The sequence below is a fragment of the Papaver somniferum genome, chromosome 9, assembly GCF_003573695.1.
Source record: "Papaver somniferum cultivar HN1 chromosome 9, ASM357369v1, whole genome shotgun sequence".
Lineage (NCBI taxonomy): Eukaryota > Viridiplantae > Streptophyta > Magnoliopsida > Ranunculales > Papaveraceae > Papaver > Papaver somniferum.
Genome location: NC_039366.1, coordinates 125,299,888 through 125,320,051, shown reverse-complemented (window position 1 = coordinate 125,320,051; position 20,164 = coordinate 125,299,888). Strand labels below are relative to the sequence as shown.

The 20,164-nt window shown below is 38.3% G+C and overlaps 2 protein-coding genes across 2 annotated transcripts; both read left to right on the top strand.

Moving 5' to 3' along the window:
- Positions 1-42: 42 nt before the first annotated feature.
- On the top strand, positions 43-1,273 carry LOC113308359 (secoisolariciresinol dehydrogenase-like). The gene is made up of 2 exons (XM_026556827.1): positions 43-217; positions 381-1,273. The coding sequence occupies exons 1-2, from the start codon at positions 174-176 to the stop codon at positions 1,177-1,179; spliced, it is 843 nt and encodes a 280-aa protein (XP_026412612.1). The 5' UTR covers positions 43-173; the 3' UTR covers positions 1,180-1,273.
- Positions 1,274-1,824: 551 nt separating this feature from the next.
- Positions 1,825-3,123, top strand: LOC113308357 (secoisolariciresinol dehydrogenase-like). Its single transcript, XM_026556825.1, has 2 exons — positions 1,825-1,965; positions 2,130-3,123. Exons 1-2 carry the CDS (start codon positions 1,922-1,924, stop codon positions 2,923-2,925), a joined length of 840 nt encoding a protein of 279 aa, XP_026412610.1. The 5' UTR covers positions 1,825-1,921; the 3' UTR covers positions 2,926-3,123.
- The last annotated feature ends 17,041 nt before the right edge of the window (positions 3,124-20,164 follow it).

Below are 20,164 nucleotides of genomic sequence, written 5' to 3'. Positions count from 1 at the left end.
CACTGCCCGAGAAAATGATATATTTCAAGCACGAGATTTTCTGATCTCTACCTTATCCTGTCTTTAGTAGGAATTTTTTCCTTGGTTAACAATGATCGTTATTTTTTCTTATTGTTTGATCGTCTCATAGAGAGTGAGATTCTCATATTTCTATTGATCGTCGCATTCAAGAAATGAGAAATCCTAGTTTCTCCCTGGTAGCAGCCATCACCAAGAGGTAAACCTACCAAGAAGAAATGGGTTTTCAGTTGTCTAGTAGTGGATTTCTTAAATTTCAATCAATATATAAAAGTTGAATTTCAGCACTTTTTGCATTTTACAAAACCAGCAACAATAATGTATTTTTGTGCAAACCTCCATTAATTTAGCATATTTTGCAGGTTAGAAGGCAAAGTCGCAATCATAACAGGTGGCGCAAGCGGTATAGGTGAGTGCACGGCCAAATTGTTTGCTCGTTATGGAGCCAAAGTCGTCATTGCTGATGTTCAGGACGATCTTGGCAAATCTGTTTGTGAAGATGCTACCAATTCTACAGGAGGAACCATGTCTTATGTTCACTGTGATGTTTCAAAGGAACAAGATGTGAAAAGTCTTATCGATGGAACCATGGAGAAGTATGGAAAGCTTGATATAATGTTCAATAATGCTGGAATCTTCGGGGATCTAGATCAATCATTTTTGGAAAGTAAATATGAAAATTACAGGAAAGTTTATGATGTAAATGCAGTTGGTTCAGTTTTGGGTGCTAAACATGCCGCCAGAGTTATGATTCCAGCCAAGAAAGGAAGCATACTATTCACTGCTAGTGCTGTTTCGGTAGTGGCTAGTGGGGCTCCAACTGCTTATGCTATGTCAAAACATGCAATTGTGGGATTAACAAAGAATCTGTGTGTGGAACTAGGGCAATATGGAATCAGGGTTAATTGCATTTCACCCTATGGAGTCGTCACACCTATGGTCACCAGTGCATTTAATTTTGAGGCAAGTAAGGCACACGAGATCATTGATAAGGCGGCCAATTTGAAAGAAGCCGTGCTTAAGCCCGAGGACATAGCGGAGGCAGCAGTGTATTTGGGCAGTGATGAATCTAAGTATGTAAGTGGAATGAATCTTATTGTTGATGGAGGTTATAGTACAACAAATCCCTCGTTTGTTACTGTAATGAAAAACAGCATTTGATGAATGCCGCACTTGATATGTATTTTATTGCCAGATTATTGGACGTTTAATCCTGATAAAATACAGATTGAATATTGTGGCTTTTTTTAGTTGATCTAACAGTTCCATGTGGTTCACGGCGACCTAATTATTTTTACCCGTAGCTCTAGTTTCATGATAAATACTAGAATGTGATAAATCTGGAACATTTACTGTTATCGATTGAACCCGACGAAATTCAGTCTCATGTCATGAGCATAAGTATAAAGCTAATAAATATAATAGCTTTAAAACCCGCTAGTGATTTCCGTAGACCGGCTCGAGTAAGGTAAAGTCCTGATATAATAGGAAAAAATCATAGTACTATTAACACCGGAGTATTGAAATGTCTCATGAAGCCAACAACAAAGCCTATTATCGACGGCACTAGAATTATGTCGCTTGAGATGAAAAGATATTGTTTTAGAAAAGAAATAGCTGGAGTGTCTGGGACTTCTCATTTGAATCTGTTTTTGGATATTGCCCTTCCGGTATTAGACAAGGTTTCAGACCAATATATATACTGCGTCAGTCATTTAAGAATCACCCATGGTAAACTTAAATCCATTTCTCTTATCTTGAGAAAATAGCATATTTCGAGCACATTTCTTGTCAGTGTACGGATCTTATCTTGTCTTTAGTACCAATTTTTTCCTTGGTTAACAATAATTGTTGTTTTCTTTGATCGACCTCATGGATCTACTCTAGTTATCGCGTTCGAGAAATGAGAAGTCCTAGTTCCTCAGTGGTATCTGCCATCACCAAGAGGTAAAGCTAGTAAGAAGAAACGGGTTTTCAGTTTTCTAGTAATGGATTTTATAAATTTCAATTGCTGTACAAAACAGTTGAATCTGGGCACTTTTTGCATCTTACTATACCAACAATAAAAAGTTGCTTAGTGCAAACCTCCATTAATTTTTTCCGTTTTGCAGGTTAGAAGGAAAAGTTGCAATCGTAACAGGTGGTGCAAGTGGTATCGGTGAGTGCACGGCCAAATTGTTTGCTCGTTATGGAGCCAAAGTTGTCATCGCCGATGTTCAAGATGATCTAGGCAAATCTGTTTGTAAAGATGTAACAGATTCTACAGGTGCCGTGTCTTATGTTCACTGCGATGTTTCAAAAGAACAGGACGTGAAAAATCTCATCGATGGAACCATGGAGAAGTATGGAAAGCTTGATATAATGTTCAATAATGCTGGAATGGCAGGGGATATGGATCAATCAATTTTGGATGGTAAATATGAAAATTACAGGAGAGTTTATGATGTAAATGCAATTGGTTCGGTTTTGGGTGCTAAACATGCTGCCAGGGTTATGATTCCAGCCAAGAAAGGAAGCATACTATTCACTTCCAGTGCTGCATCGGTAGTGGCTGGGCTGACCCCAACTGCTTATGCTATGTCAAAACATGCAATTGTGGGATTAACAAAGAATTTATGTGTGGAATTAGGACAATATGGAATCAGGGTTAATTGCATTTCACCCCATACAATTGTCACACCTATGCTCACCAGCGGATTTAATCTGGAAGCAAGTAAGGCTCATGACATCATTAATAAGTCAGCCATTTTGAAAGAAGGTGTGCTTATGCCCGAGGATATAGCGGAGGCAGCAGTTTATTTGGGCAGTGATGAATCCAAGTATGTAAGTGGGATGAATCTTGTTGTTGATGGAGGCTACAGCACAACCAATCCTTCGTTTGTTACTGTATTGGAAAACAGCATTTGATCTATGCAGCTCTCGAAATGTATGTTGTTACATTCTATTACCGAATTAGTGGACAGTGGACGTTATATATATATCGTTCCGACTTTTTTCTCAAGGTTTCGAATTTAAAAAATAACAGCAAAGATATCCATTTGAGAGACTATATAATACACATCATTAATCAAACTCTACAATGATAAAGTTCTAATGTTACACCAATAATCGCTCTTTTTAGTTGATCTAACAGTTCCAAGTTTAGCTCCGTCAAATTATTTTACCCGTAGCTCTAAAGTTCTAATGCTTTCTCATTTTAATCTGTTTTTGAGAATTCTGGTGTGGTGATGGACAGATATTTTAAGTCATTTCTTGAAATGAATGAGCGGAGGAAAAGAAAACAAGTGGGAATATGAGATTCAAAGGAATGATACATACGTTGATTTAAACCTGTTGTTACCTATGGTAACTTGATCTACTGATCCCGTTGTGGAAGGTGCAAGCACTTCATCTACTGATCCGCCATTCCTCCTGGTTTTGAATCCAATAACAGGTTTCATGGTCTCGAAGAAGAAGAAAAAGAAGGGGAGGTAGCCTCTTCCGATTTAGTTTTGGAAGATTCAAGAGTAAGCATTGCAAAGCCGTCGTCGTCCAAGCCAATTATAGGAATCGGAATGAAATTGAGTATCAAACCCAAAGGTACAGGTATGCTCCCCGATAGTACTCCTCGTTTAAAAAGAAAAAACCTCCTAAGTCTAAAGCTCCTATGGAAGTCTCGGCAAATAAACTCTTGGAGTTTGGATCTTCATGGGGTTTGGAATTTCCACCTTGGAAGACTAATCGTGAAAAATGTTTAGCGATCTCGCAAAAAATCATGATGGTTTAGTTATAGAAGATCTTGACGAGTCTACTAACTGACAATAGGCAGCGTCCTCATTGAAGTTAGCTAGTTGCTCTTTGATTCTTGTCCTACAAGTTGTGTCTTCTTCTGTTGACACTCTTTGTATTCTCAGAAATATCTTTGCTTTAGTTTTTTCATTGTTCTTGCGGGCTTTAGCTTATTGTCAGCTGTATTCGCCGGCACACGGCTTGTGTGTATTTTAATCTATTCTCTTTGATCCATAAAAAAAACCGTATGGTAACTTGAATAGTGCGAACATTAATCTGCCATGCATGTCTCCTGACATTAATTTCATGGTATGCATAAATTGTATTAAGTTTCCTTGCATGCCTCCTGACATTAATCTGCCATGCATGTCTCCTGGCATTAACCTTCCCTGAATGGCTCCTGGCATTAATTTTCCCTGCATGCCTCCTGGCATTAATCTTCCCTGCATGCCTCCTTTCTGATGTTGACTGTGACTGTCAAGCTTTGCATGGTGTGACCTGCTGGTAGACTGCCTTGACTGGTTGACATGGCTGGAAAGTGGATGGAGGCTGCACAACTGTCAGCATGGATAGAGACTGGCTGGCAGTGCGTCAGAGTACTTATCTGGAAACTGGTTAGCAGCGCGACTGGCAACTCGGCTTCGACAGTTGACCAACCGTTGACTTTGACCATTGACCGGGCGTTGACCTTGACCATTGACCGGGCGTGACTTCATGGAGTACTGGACTTGCTGGTAGACACTTCAGTGGGTACGCTGGTGGAAGCTGAATAGTGGCCCAAAACAATATTCTGGCCCAATATGTGATTTTTTTTACTCATGGTACAAACATCGCCCCCTCTTAACCTCCAACTTGTTGGGGGTTATGAAAATTTCATTTCCTTGGTCAATGGCAAAATTCTCCCCAAAGTGTGGATTATTGTTGCTGAAGTGATTGGCAACCTTCCCTTGCTGTTTACAACAATCATAATCAAGACGCCCTCAAGTGAGGCTATTGTGATTGGAAGATGGGCGGACAACAGTTGAGCATGAACCATTGTTGTGTGCAAAAACTGGACTGAAGGCTGAACTGCTGGTATGTAACGGAAGCGTGATACTGGAGTAGTGTTGTAAGTGAGCTGTAGTTGTTGATGTAAAACTGAACTGTGGTTGTTGCGTAGAACTAGACTGGTAACAGTTGTCGTAAAATATGAGTTATATTTGAATTCACTGAGATGGAATCTGTGTCAGTTGTTGTTGCAAGCAAAACTTGAATTTGCAGACTGATAGTAATTTTTGACTAAACTGGGTAGCGGTTGTTGTTGGAACTAAACTGCTGTCAACTAAGGCTGAGATGTGGCAATTGTGAACGAAAAGGCGACAGTGGTTGGTGAGATCCTTCAATAGTTTGGATAGTAACAGACATTTGGTGTCGCTGGAACTCCAGCGGTTTGGGATGTGCTACTGGATCTGACATCTATCTTTATATGTTGTCAGGATAACAACAGTGACTTAAACTGAAATGCACAATTGCAGCGAGACTGGAACGCAATGACCGCAATAAACTGGACTGTGACATCCATATAAAATTGCTCTGCAGTAGCAATGAGCAAAATTGGATTGTAACAGCTTCGGGCAAAGCTGGACTGCAGTAGCTGCGATCAGATGGTATGCAGGAGCTACGAGCGAAGATGGACTGCAGCACCTTCGATCAGCTGGACTACAGGAGTTGCGAGCAAAACTGGACTGCATCAGTTGCGTCCAACTGATTGCAGCAGTTGCTAGCAAAACTGGACTGCATCAGTTGCGTCCAACTGAGTGCAGTAGTTGCTTGCAAAACTAGACTGCATCAGTTGCGTAGGATTTGGATTACAACAGTTTGATAATATCATCAAAATATTAGGGTGTATTCTCGCCCCCTCTTGATTCTGTAACTCGTTGGAGGATTAAGAAGTTCGGGTTACCTTTTGTTTCGATTTCTGGCAGGTGAACTTCGCATCACATTTAGGTGCTACGTAACTCACTCCCAAGCGTCTGAAGTGTTACGCAACTCGCCCCAAAAGAGTTACTTTAGACCATGAGGTATTACATATCTCTCCCCCAAGTGATGGTCATCCACGTTGAAGTGATATGCAACTCGCCCCCAGAAGATAATGATTTCCATGCTACTCAATGCTCGCACAAGGGTGCACCGCCTTGCTGCATCTTGCTCGCGCATGGAATGAAGTTGGAGGTTTCTGCTATCTGAAGTCCGCGCAGGGGGGCAATCCCACTATTCCAGATTCGCGCAGAATTGAAATGTGTGCATCTCCACATGATTGGCATGCGAAAACGCTCACCACATCATATATGTCTCATTGAACAAAAGAATGTATGATTCAATGAAATGATACGAAAATATTAAAATTGTATTCGTACCTTATGAGAAGTGATACTGCGACTTTGTTTACATGGTGATTAGGATGTCCATTGGCTATCTTGATATTTCCCAGTGGTGATGACTGTCGAACAGTGTGTTTCCAAAAACGTTTTAGGAAATAACTCCTCTGAACTGTAAAATCAACCGAGTTGCTCGAGATCGATCTTGCTGCCGACGAACTTTTCGAGGCAAAAATCATGACAAACTGTAATCTCAAAATAGTCTACACAACAATTAACACAAACTTTCGGAAACCGATCATGTTGTGGACTTGAAGATGATATAGAGTTTTCACTTGATGTAGGTTGATGACCACTTTTTATGTAGCCACACCGTGCCTCAAATTAAATTTTTTCGAAATCTTTTTGCTTCCATATTGGTGGGAATTGAAAGATGAACGCGACGAACCGAAAATCAGCGGTCTCATCGACTTGATTGCTAATGTGATGTCGATCGCTGGAGATGGTGTTGATGTGCCAGACGATTTTCCGCTGATTTATGCTGAAAGTATGCTAACTGAACTACTTGGATTGTTGTGGTCCGAATCCTGAACCGTTCATTGAACCATATCTAATTGGTCTGATAAAGTGAAATTAACTGGAGATAAAATTGAATGGATCGGAAATGTCCAATCTATTTCGGTCTAGCTCACACTTCGTCTTGGGCCGAAATTCTGCATAAATTTTGTAGTTTGGTGGAAACATCCGTGAGCTTATTTCTCAATGCAGACGGCTCTGACGTGGATGTTCGTCTAAAAGTGCATGCGGCTTGGTTGAAATAACGGCGTGGTTCCCGGAGTCGGCTTGGTGTAATAGCTTTGCTCGGTGAGCACCTTGCTCCAAAAATTTTGATGATGTAATTGATCCAAAAATATTCTTCTTCAAATGTAGAAATTTTATCTTCATGATGTAGGATATTGAATTATGATCGCAAGGAGCCAAAAATCATCTAATTAGGACCTCATATGAAGGAGATATCAAAGAAACAAGATCGACCACCAAGCCCAAAAAATAGGTGTAGTTGGCTGAGCCCACAAAGTGGGGCGGAAATATCCTTAAGCCAAAACAAATAGGGCTGAATTATCCTCCATGGTTGGCTAGGCTTAACTGGCGAGTTGACTCGGCTTGGCTCAGCTGGGACGGAAAAATCCGAACATATAAACTAGTGGGCCTGAAAAATCAGAGGACCATGGGATCAGGATGCGTCGCGAAACACAGGATCTTTGATGCCGGACGGGGACTGCCGTAAAATGTTGTCGGGTGGAGCCGCCGGGGTAGATGTCGGGATTCCTGCTACTGTTGCCGGAGATGACGATCATGTCAGAGACGATGACTGCGCCGGAGAAGATGACGACGCCGTCAATATGACGTCATCGCGACGCAATCAGCTGACGTCTTGTTGATGTCACCGTACACTGGACTTCTGACTGTACATTTCTCTTGACGTGGCGCTCCCTGTTTGGCGAGCATTGCTGAAGTGGCGTACTGATGACGTGGCACTCTTAGGTTGGTTGGAATTGCTGACGTGGTAATGTTGACGTGGCACACTGATGACATGGCACTCTCTGGTTAGTGTGCGTTGATGACGTGGCACGCTGATGATGTGGCACACGTAGACTGGATAATGTGCTAACGTGGATGTCGCTGACTATACCAAGTTTCTAGCATGACAGACGATGAATGGACGATGTGCTAACGTGGCAGTCACTGACTACACTAAGTTGTTGACGTGGCGATAAAGCTGCTTATGTGGCACCTTACATGGAAGGAAATGGTGGTGATGTGTTGATGGGTAGACAAAACTCTATAATGGGTGAACATAACCTTGACGTGGGTTAAAAGATCTGAAAAAGCGGGGGTCTAACAACACCACCCAATATTTCGCTTAGCAATCTGTATGGACTAACTCCGAAATACTTTGCTAGAGAATCAACTAGACAGTCAGACTCAATCTAGATAAAAGTATCTCAAGGAGTTAATATCTCTCTCTTGATTTGATTTTTACTCAAGCTAAAATCAATAGCGAGTCTTTATCAAATACAAGGAATAACTTGGACGGTACCAAAGACCAATGTCCAAGGATCAATCAATATCAATCAACAACCAAAGGTTGGATTTCCAATTGATGATCACGAACGCACAACCTGTATTATTTCAATTATATAAAATATATGCGGAAAAGAAATAACACAGACACCATACATTTTGTTAACGAGGAAACCGCAAATGCAGAAAAACCCCGGGACCTAGTCCAGATTGACTACACACTGTATTAAGCCGCTACAGATACTAGCCTACTCCAAGCTAACTTCGGACTGGACTACCCCAATCAGTCTCCCACCGATCCAAGGTACTCCTACGCCTCTGATCCCAGCAGGATACTGCGCACTTGATTCCCTTAGCTGATCTCACCCACAACCAAGAGTTGATGCAACCCAAAATCGCAGACTTGATAATAAAGAAATCTGTCTCACACAGAAAAGTCTATCAAAGGATAAATCTGTCTCCCACAGATAAACCCTAGGTTTTGTTCCGTCTTAAGATATGAAATCAAGGTGAACATGAACCAATTGATAATCCAGTATTATATTCCCGAATAACAGCCTAGATTAATCAATCACCTCTCTACAATCCTTCCTGACTACACAGGCAGTTTGTCGAGGAATCACAAACAGTGAGACGAAGATGTTTGTGACTTCTTTATCTTGCCTATCGGAGAACTCTCACGATCTCAAGCCAATCAAAGATTGTACTCGTATGATAGAAGATGCAAGATCATATCACACAACTACGATAAAAGTAGTATCCGTCTGGATTCACAATCCCAATGAAGTCTTTAAGTCGTTAACCTGGTTTTAGAGAAGAAAACCAAAGGTTAAAGGAGAATCGACTCTAGCGAGCGCACTAGTATCACACAGACGTGTGGGGATTAGTTTTGCACAATGCTAGATGTCTCATTTATATAGTTGTAGTTGCAGGAAATCCTACACTACACCCCTTGTATGATTTCATTATTAATCAACTCATTTTAGGTTTAAACTCTTTATTTTATTGAACAATCTTTGAATATTTTTACAAGAAAAGATAAAGAAATCAAGAATGATCTTTGTTCTATACTTTCTCTCTCCTATTTACTTGTTTCTTACTCAAAAAAGATCTCTCTCATCTTTACAACTTGAACGACTATTTATAGGGAATTACATAGTGGATGACAGCTAATCTGTCATTTATTTTCGGATATGGATTGCGAAATTCTCGCAACCTTACAAATGTTAATTTCGCAAGCTCTCTAATTTTCGCAGGACCATCACATCTTTCTCATGATCCTAGCTGACGTCGTTTGTTATATTCTTCCTGAAATTGTCCTACGACGCTATTGTGATGTGCCTTTGATAATTTCGCTGAGACATTATTGTTGCGAGATTCTGATCCTACATCTTGCCTCTTCTCATATCTTCTCTGCGAAGTAGAGAATGATGTGAGTAATGCCGCAGCTGTTCTCCTCTTCATATTCTGCATTTATTTCTCGACACGTCTTTTGTAACCGTTGCTTTTTAATCGCTTATATCTTTCCGTATTAATCGTGTTTATTTTCTCGAGGAGAAATTCCCTCTATATATATTCATTCCCATTCTCTTTTTCTTTATTTTTATTTTATCTGCAACTTCATCGTTCTTCTGCAGATTCCATTATTACAATTTTTCTTCTTTCTTCTTCAATCTTTTAAGTTCTTCTTCATCTTCACACTAGATCTTCATAGTTCGTAATTTTCTTTGAGACAATCTCCCTGCTATTATTTTTCATGGATTCATCAAGGTTAGTTTTCTCTTTTCTTCTTTATGAGTTTTGCTGAGATTGATATATTTGAAATTGATCTTGTTTATTGCCTTATTTGATGTTGTTTATGTGATTCCCATACTCTTGTTATTTCAGCAAAAGCGCCTCCAACACTAAATTTACAGTTCAGAACCCTAACATTCCCAAATCACATCATAAGGTTGTCGCACATAAAAGAAAGTCTGCGAATGAGAAGGTAGTAAGATACACTATCTTTTTCTAATAAAAATATTGTTGCCTCTGTTTCTTATCTGGATTGTAATTCGCAGGGTGATAAATATCTTAATAAACCTCTCAAGAAATCTCGCCACCTTAAAACTGTTCCAACTTCTGTTCCCTTCCACCTACTCATTTCTTCCAAATCTCCTGCGACATCTTCGCAAGATAAACCTTTATCTCCAATTCGCGAAAATGCTGCCTCTGACTTCATTTCTTCAGCTGACCTTTCTATGATTGAAATCCCCCTTGTGGATCCTTCTGTGAATGAAGCCTCTTCTCTTCCTATTGAGAATATTTCTCAACCTTCTATCTCTACCAGTTCTCTACCCAAATCTCTTCATCTTTCGAAAGAAACAGTGGACGGGATAGATATTGCTTTCAAAGTTTTATCTGAAATTCTGGATGATGGCAAGAAGTCTTCTACTGATCCTATCAAGTCTAATGTTTGTAAAATTCTGAGCAAGCATTTGGGTTCTGACAGAGCTGCTTCGCAGACAGCTTTAGAAAAAGAATGTAATGCTTTTCGTCTTGAAAATCAGAAGCTTCAGAATGTTTTGCTGGATCGTGACAATCTTCGCAAGAAGAATGATGAATTGAGAGGTATGATTTTCTTATCTATGTATTTAATTTGGCTTTTCGATGGTTGTATCCTTCCCATGTTTAATTATCCTTGAAATCCCTCTTTCGCATGTTAAGCATTAAACCAGAAACGAATAATGGAGAGATATCAATTTGAATCTGCTGTTGAAGAAGCCCGTGTTGATAAAGAAATCTTGATGGATCAATATAACCAATTAGATAACCTCTATTCATATTCTCTTGATCATATAAATAATCTTACCAATGAAAATACCCAATTAGTTCAAAGACAAGATCTATTAAGTAATGAAGTATCTCGTCTTTCTTATTCTTTAACTAAAGCTAATTTAGGGATGGAAACTTTATCAGATGAGGATAAAACCTTAACTCAAGAGAAGCGAACTTATTTAAACAAGATGGCGATATCTTCTCATCAACTTAGTATTCTCCAAAAAGTATGTGCTGACCAAGAGCAATCTCTTCGTTCTTTGAGAAATGAACTTAAAGAAGTAACAGAGTCATCTATCGCTGAAAGAGATACACTCATTCAAGGTAGAATAACTTTAAGTGTAAAGGCGAATCAACTTAAATAACAATATTCTAAATTAGAAGAATCTTATTCTTCTCTTGCAAAGAAAAATGCCTTTCTTATTTCTAAAGAGAAAAATCTTCAGTCTCGACTTAAAGGTTTAGTTGGAGATAAGTTTTATGACGCAATGGACCGTTGGGAGAATAGTTGCCTGTCTTTGATTCAACACCTTATTTCGAAAAAGGAAGGTAGTCATAATAGTTTGACTTACTTAATTATCTTTTCTTTGTCATATCTCTCTGAACTCTTTATATTAATGAAATTTTGTATTCTATCTTCCGCAGAGTCTGAGAAGAATCTTCATTCTTCTGTTTCTGTTTTGGAGGCTAAATATGCAAAAATTTGCAAAGAAAATGCATTGCTTGTCTCTACTCTTACTTGTTATCGCGATCGAGCGGAAAGAAGACTTGATTATCTTGCTTATTTTAAGGATATTCAAGATAGGAATCATCAGAGAGCACTTCTTCTCCAAGTTCATCTCCGGGCTGAAGTCCTTGTAAATGACATTTTATTATCCAACTCTCTTCCTCCTACATCAATTGATCCTTTAGAAGTAGATGACGATGAAGTTCCTCGTCCTGCTGATAGTGATTATGATTACGAAAACGGTGCAGAGGATAATTTCTTGGAAGATGAAGAAGAGGTTCCTTCTAAAGAAGTATCTGCTGGTGTTAATCAGAATGAGAAATAAATTTCTCCTGAAGAAGTAATTGCTGGCGATAATCAAGATGCTAGTCATGGCGAAAATCAAAACCGAAATAAAGGAGAGGCTTGCGAGAATATTAGCGAAGAATTTCTGTTATCTCCTGCTAATGAAATTAATACTGAAGCTTGAGCTTCTTATCAAGCTTTGTTTTCTTGAACTGTCTAATTTTTATCACTTTTGAGAGTTACACTTTTCCATCAACTTTGGAGTCAACTTTCCCTTTTAACATTTTGTTGATAAGAAAGATAATGCTTCTTGTGTATTGGTTCCCATACTTGCCTCTCATTATCTTTCTTGAAAAAAATAATCTGTTAGGAATACTTATAATTAATTTGTTTTATCATATGGTCTTACTTTGCCTTCCTAATTAAAGGTCTTATTATGCCACCTCTTGTCATTGCGACAAAATCGCAGAACGTCCTTGCACTTTCATGCAAAAACCCATTGATCTTGCCTTAACTTTTTCTTTTGTATTATGGCCTCTTCAGAATGTTGCGACAATATGACATGCCTAAATATTCTTGCGAAAATAAAGCCCCATGACATTGTCGTATTGCGACGAAATCGTAGGACGTCTTCGCACTTTCATGCGAAAACCCATTGATCTCGTCTTATCTTTTTCTTTTGTATTACTGCCTCTTCAGGATTGTTGCAAAAATATGACAAGCCTTAATATCCTTGCGAATAAAAAGCCTCATGACATTTGCGTCTTAAGACACTTATCAGTTCCCTAATGGAGGGTGCCTCCCTTATCTTCCCCCTGGTTGCCCCTTCAAGGAGGCGTACTTCTACCATACAAGGTTAGCTCCTCCCATCCAGTCTTAACAACAACCAGTTATTTTCGCAGTCTCTTATCCCTTTTACCTATAGGGCTTATGCTTACGAGACTGCACCCTAAGTGGGGTTTTCTTCGGGCCGAGTGCAGTATAAGCCAAGATTTGTCAAGAATGGCAAGGGCGCTTCAAACGCCCCCGACACTCTTGACTCAACCGTGTACCTCGGCGCCTTGATCAGATTCTGCACTCCTTGGGAGAGTCCTTATTACCTTAGTCGCCCAACCTAGGTCATATGCTTAAGCTGAGAATCCAAGGTGCCTTTCCCGGATGGGCTTTATTGACCCCAAATCTCCATGACTCAGGTTCCGGTGGCGGTGTATCCTTTCCCTGAGCCATGCAATAGGTACCCCCTAATATGACGTACTTTAGGTCTTACATTTGCCTCTTGCGAAATTTTATTCGCGAACTAGGGTGTACGCCATAAAGGTTCGCCTCTTTCTTTTATGTCATTGTTCTATGATTATCTTTGCAAAAATTTCGCGCATTATGATCTTGTTTTGATATGAGTAATCTTGCAATTATTCTTTCAGATTCCATAATCTCTCAAAGCTTCTTACGGATAATATATTTTTTAAGTACAACCTGTTCCATGGTCTGTCCAATCTATGACCAACATCTCTTCCTTCTGGATCCATTAATCTATAAGCTCTTGTTCCAACTATTTCCTTAATGATGTAAGGTCCATCCCATTTTTTCGCTAATTTTCCACCATTTTCTTGCTGATATATTGGTGTTTCTCGCAGAACTAAATCTCCTAGTTGAAATTCGCGTATTTTGACACGTTTATTATATTCTCGAGCTAATCTTCGCTGATAATTCTCCATATGTTGTAAAGATTTTTCTCTTCTTCCTTATAATTCATCAAGTTTGTTTAAAATTAAGCCCGCACTAAGATTTTTCTCCCAAGCTTCACTTTTTGTTGTCGGAATAACGACTTCTGTTGGTAACACCGCTTCAACTCCGTATGTTAAACAAAAAGGTGACATTCCAGTAGCTTCTCTTCTAGTTGTATTATAAGCCCATACTGCATTATGTACTTGTTCGAACCATGTTCTGTGGTGTCCTTCCAATTTCTTCTTTAATATATCTGCAATTGTTTTATTTGTTGCTTCTATTTTCCCATTAGCTTGTGGATACAAAAGAGTTGACTTTCCACATTTTATCTTGAATGCATTAAGTAACATTTCTATATTCTGCCCCTCAAACTGTTTCCCATTATCAGATACCAACTGTGCAGGAATTACAAATCTGCAAATGATATTTTCGAATATGAATGTAAAGATATCTTTGTCGCGAATATGTTGTACTGCCTTCACTTCTGTCCATTTTGTGAAATAATCTGTTGCGACTATTAAGTATCTTCTTTGTCCAGTTCCTGGTAAAAATGGCCCCACAATATATAAGTCCCATTTTCCAAAGGGACACACACTGGTTGAAGATGACAATGGTGCTCCTGGTGCATGTATTTTCTTTCCATGCCGCTGACAATCTTCACAACGTCTTGATATTTGTTTTGCATCTTCATGCATGTATGGCCAGTAGTAACCTTGCATTTTTGCTCTATGTGCCAAAGATCTTCCTCCACTATGATTGCCAGCATCTCCACTATGTAACATTTTCAACACCTTTTCTCCTTCCTCTCGTGTCAAACATCTGAGTGATGGTCCACTAAAGGATTTTCGGTATAACAACCCATCTCTTAATTCATAATTCGTTGCTCGGCTCTTTAACTTGTGTGTTTCCAATCTATTTCTTGGTGTTTCTCCTTTCGCAAAATATGCATGAAGTTCCATTCTCCAGTCTGAGACATTATTTATTTGTTCTTCTTTTTCATTATCTATTATCATCACATCCACATCTTCCTCTTCTTTATTGATTGATGGTGACAGAAGTGTTTGTATTTTTATGCATCTTGCAGTTGGATCTGTCATCATGCTTGAGATGAAAGCAAAAGCATCTGCGAGTCTATTATCTTTTCTTGAAATGTGCCTCCATTTTATTTTTGGGATTTTCGCTGATAATTCTTCAACCAGGTTCTTGTATTTCTTCAAGGATGGTTTATTTGTAGTATACTCTCCTTTTATTTGGCGAATAACTAGCTGCGAATCACTAGTGATCCTTGCATTTTCTAGTTTCATTTCTATTGCTAATTTTAAGGCATGTATCAAAGCTTCATATTTTGTTTCATTATTAGTGGATGCAAATTCCAATCTGAATGAAAAAGCCATCTTTATTCCTTCTGGAAAAATTAAAACAATTCCAACTCCATTTGATGATCCATCTACCAATATTTCCCATCTATTTGGTTCTGTTAATAAATCTTTTGGATCTCCATGCTCTTCTTCTACATCCATCATTTCTTCCACTGCTTCATTTTCTTCTAAAGGAAATTCTGCCAAGAAATCCGCAACAACTTGTGATTTTGGTGAACACAAAATTTCATATTTAATATCAAAGTGGCCTACTTGTGCATTCCATCTCTCTTCCCTTCCTGATCTTTTAGAATTCTTCATCACTGATTCAATTGGTACTTTTGTCAATACCTTTATCTTGTGTGCTTGAAAGTATATGCGGAGCTTAAATGATGCATAAACTGATGCTAAGATTAACTTTTCAATCTTTGAGTAATTCTTCTCGACAGTATTAAAAGTTTTGCTAATGTAATAAATGGGTTTCTCCGCTCCTTCGTCTACTCGCAATAGCACAACACTTAATGCATGCGACGTTTTCGCAAGGTAGATCAATAATTCTTCTCCTGGTTCTGCTTTTTGTAAAATAGTTGTATTCATAAGATGTTCTTTGATTCCTTGAAAAGCCTTTTCACATTCATCACTCCATTTAAATTTTGCACCCATCTTGAGTATATCGAAAAAATATTTGCATTTGTCTGATGATCGCGAAATGAATCTCCCCAGTGAAGCTAGAAGCCCATTCAACTTCTGTACATCTTTTATTGTTGCTGTTGTTGGCATGTCACGAACTGCTTGCACTTTTTCTGGATCAACCTGTATTCCTTCCTTTGATACAATGTAGCCTAAAAATTTTCCCGATGCAACTCCAATAGTACACTTCTCAGGATTCAATTTAATGTTATACTGCCGCATTTGTTCAAAAATCTCCCTCAAATCTTGTACATGGTCTTTAACTTCTTTACTCTTTACTAACATGTCATCCACGTATACTTCTAACGTCTTGTGTATCCATTTTGCGAACACCTTCTTTGGTATGTCGCACCCGCGTTTCGCAAACCAAATGGCATTTTCGTGTAACAATATAAACCTCTAGGGGCAAAGAAAGCAGTATGTTCTTGATCTTCTTCAGCGAGAGGGATTTGGTTATACCCTTTGTATCCATCTAAAGATGATACCCTATCGTTTCCCGCTGCGGATTCTACCATTTGAGGAATATCTGGTAATGGAAAACTGTCTTTGGGGCAAGCTTTGTTTAAATCAGTGAAATCTATGCAAATCCTGATTCCTTTGTTCTTCTTTGGGACAATGACCGTATTCGCTATCCATTCTGGGTATTTAGCTTCTCTTATGATTCCTGCATCAAGCATTTTCTGTAGTTCTTCTTCTATTTGGGAATGGTAAGTTGTTGCAATTTTTCTTATTCTCTGCTTAAATGGTCTCACATTTTTGTTAATCTCCAACTTGTGGCATGCAATTGATGGATCTATTCCCGGTATCTCATCCATGCTTCCTGCGAAAGCATCTTTATATTCTCGCAACAAGTTAACAGTTTTTTCTTCTTCTTCCTTATCCATTTTGGTTCCGATTCTCAATATTAGAGGTTCCTCTATAGTCCCAACGTTTATTTATTTTGTTGGTTCTGTGGCAGTGTAACTGGGTTTAGGTTCTCCAATTGGTGTTGGTTCTTTTATTGTTTTCATAGGCTCTTCTCCTTCTTCCGAAATTTCGCTGGGTATTCCTTTGCCTTCTTTTGCCCTTATCATATATACTCTAAATTCTTCTTCTTTCTTTGCTTCCTTTGCCAATTTTCTGCGAAATTGTTTCTTTTTTGCTTGTCCTTCATAATGCTTTACTTCAATCTGATAACATAATTTCGCATTGTTAACATCTCCTCTGATTTCACTTATTCCATTTGGAGTGGGGAATTTAATACATTGATGCAACTTGATACCAAAGCTTTTATCGCATGTATCCATGATTTTCCTAATAACATGTTATATGGTGATTCCATATCCACTACGCACAATGTTACATGTGTTTCGATTTCTCCAAGTGGAATTCGTACCACTATCTCTCCTTTAGGTTTTGTTGTGGATTTTCCGAAGCCGTGAACAAAATATGTTGAACTGGACATTTCTTCATCTTTAAATCCCATTCCCCGGAATGCGTGATAAAATATTATATCAACTGAACTTCATGTATCGATTGAAAATCTGTTCAACATCCATTCTCCTGTGGATTTTATTGTTGTCTCCTTCTCTTTTCGTGTAATAGGCACTGTGATGACCAACGGAGATGTGTGGTTCAAATTTTCTTTTGGTATTTCTTCCGCCATGAATGCAATTTTTTTCTTTTCCCAATCTTTCAAGGGTGGTTTTTTTCCTACCGCCATAACTTTCCTTCCTTCAAAATTTTGTTTATGTATTCTTCCTTTGATGTTTTCATGGAATTCATTAATCATCGTTTTTTTTTATCATATTACACTCTAATCTTTTGCCATTTTCATTAGTTCTATTCATCTTTCTTCTAACCGATTCACTGATTTATTTAATCACTTTATTGACTTGAATATTCTCAATCAACAATCTTCAACTTTCGATCTTCAATCTCCATGTTTCTAGCCCCATTATGTAGTTGCAGGAAATCCTACACTACACCCCTCGTATGATTTCATTATTAATCAACTCATTTTAGGTTTAAACTCTTTATTTTATTAAACAATCTTGTAATATATTTTTACAAGAAAAGATAAAGAAATCAAGAATGATCTCTGTTCTAGACTTTCTCTCTCCTATTTACTTGTTTCTTACTCAAAAAAGATCTCTCTCATCTTTACAACTTGAACGACTATTTATAGGGAAATACATAGTGGATGACAGCTAATCTGTCCTTTATTTTCAGATATGGCTTGCGACATTCTTGCAACCTTACAAATGTTAATTTCGCAAGCTCTCTAATTTTCGCAGGACCATCACATCTTTCTCATGATCCTAGCTGACGTCGTTTGTTATATTCTTCCTGAAATTGTTCTGCGACGTTGTTGTGCTGTGCCTTTGATAATTTCGCCGAGACATTATTGTTGCGAGATTATGATCCTACAATAGTCTTCAAATCAGGGTTTTGCCTTAGTTACAAAGCAATCCATATTCACCGTTAGATGAAAACCTGATTTAGATTCAAGCTAATATTTCTCAACCGTTAGATCGAAAACTTAGCTTGTCACACACACTTGGGTAGACGTTTACTGGGTTTGTGAAAATCATGCCCAAACGTGTACGTATATGTTGGTTCAGCATAGTAACCCAAAAGTTTAACCATATGAGCATTTCATATTAACCTTGTTTTTCTTCACCATAACTAGTTCAATTGACTCAAATGAACTAGTTAGAGAGTTGTTCAATTGCTACAAGATCTTATTTAAGTACACAAGACACAATTGAAACAAAGATGATTCGATTCGATTGAATCGGCTCATGAACTTTATAGCCACGGTTTTCATAAAGCATTCCTTAGTAATTTAAGTTTCATGTTCAGAGCACATCTTTAGATCATAACCTCTTAAGCTCACAAATAAGTTTGCGGATTTAAGACAACCGGTGGAGTTTTCCAAACTCAGTAGAAAATCTTGGCAAAGAGACTTTCGCCAGTTCGTGGACTAGGTTCGCGGACTTACACGCAAACGAGTTTTTGGAAAATCTCAGCAGAAATTCTCGGTACAAGAACTTCCGTCAGTTCGCGGACTGAGTTCGTGGACTGGGTTCGCGGACTTGGCAAAGACAATTCCTCCGTTTTCTCTCAATCAACAAAGTTCAAAAACTTCGGATTAAGGAATACATGGTTATGTAATCTAAATTCTCATTATAATCATTAAGAAATTCTCAGAGGACGTTATATATCCGTTATTCACAGACCATTTCGCGTCAGAGAAATTCTCAAAGTAATTGAAACTTTTCATGACTTTCGTCACTAGGTGAAGATAAACTTGATCAAAGCGAAACGCTTTACCAACACATGATTTCGAGATATGGATAGGCGAGATATATTCGGATCGAAATATCAAATGTATATGATCCAGTCTATATAGTATACGACTTTTGTATCATAAGAAGTAGGAGACATAAGAGATAGACTTTTGAGTGATAGATAAGTTCAAGTCTCCACATACTTTTTTGTTGATGAAGTTCCACGGTTCCTTGAGTAGATCTTCGTCGTTGTATGATGAATCACCATGAAGTCCTTGAGCTCAACGACACTTTTCTATCCTAGTCCGAGACTTAGCTATATAGGCTAGAAATCAAGACTCATAGTTTTGATCACTAACATTGACAAACATGCTTGAGATAGCAACGCATGCGAGTTCGACCGAGCTATGCTCTAACAATCTCCCCTTTTGTCAATTTTAGTGACAAAACTATTAATACATATGGAATACAAAAAAGATAAACTTTAGTGGCTCCTATTCCATAGTCTAATCTTCAACGTTCCCTGAAATCTTCTTCCTTCAAAGTACTCTAATGATCCTAAAGGTTGTAAGTTTAGCATCACCGTTGTTGAAGATCCGTAGCTATAACAATGAGAGAAATCGAGATTCTCGATCATTATTATACAGTGTCATAGTATTATTATGTAACATCAAAGTCCAATTGTATCACGACTTTAATAATACTACTATGGTGACATATATCACTCCCCCTTAGTCAATACTCCATCTCGATCATGGAAACCACTCCCCCTTACACAATGATCCAAAAACCATATGTATTTGTAGTGTGAACTACAATATTTCTCCCCCTTTTGTCAATAAAATTGGCAAATGTACAAGAACGGGATCATAATGAAATTTCCACAAGAGACATTTCATAAACTAAAAGAAAAATACATACCAACTTAATTTAGATGAAATCATAAAGCCAAAGCTAAATGCATTCATCAAGGAGTTTTAAGATACAAGATAACCCCTATAAAATTCCACAGCCGCACACCCGCAAGATATTACCATTAAGCACAAGTTCAAAGAACTCTCC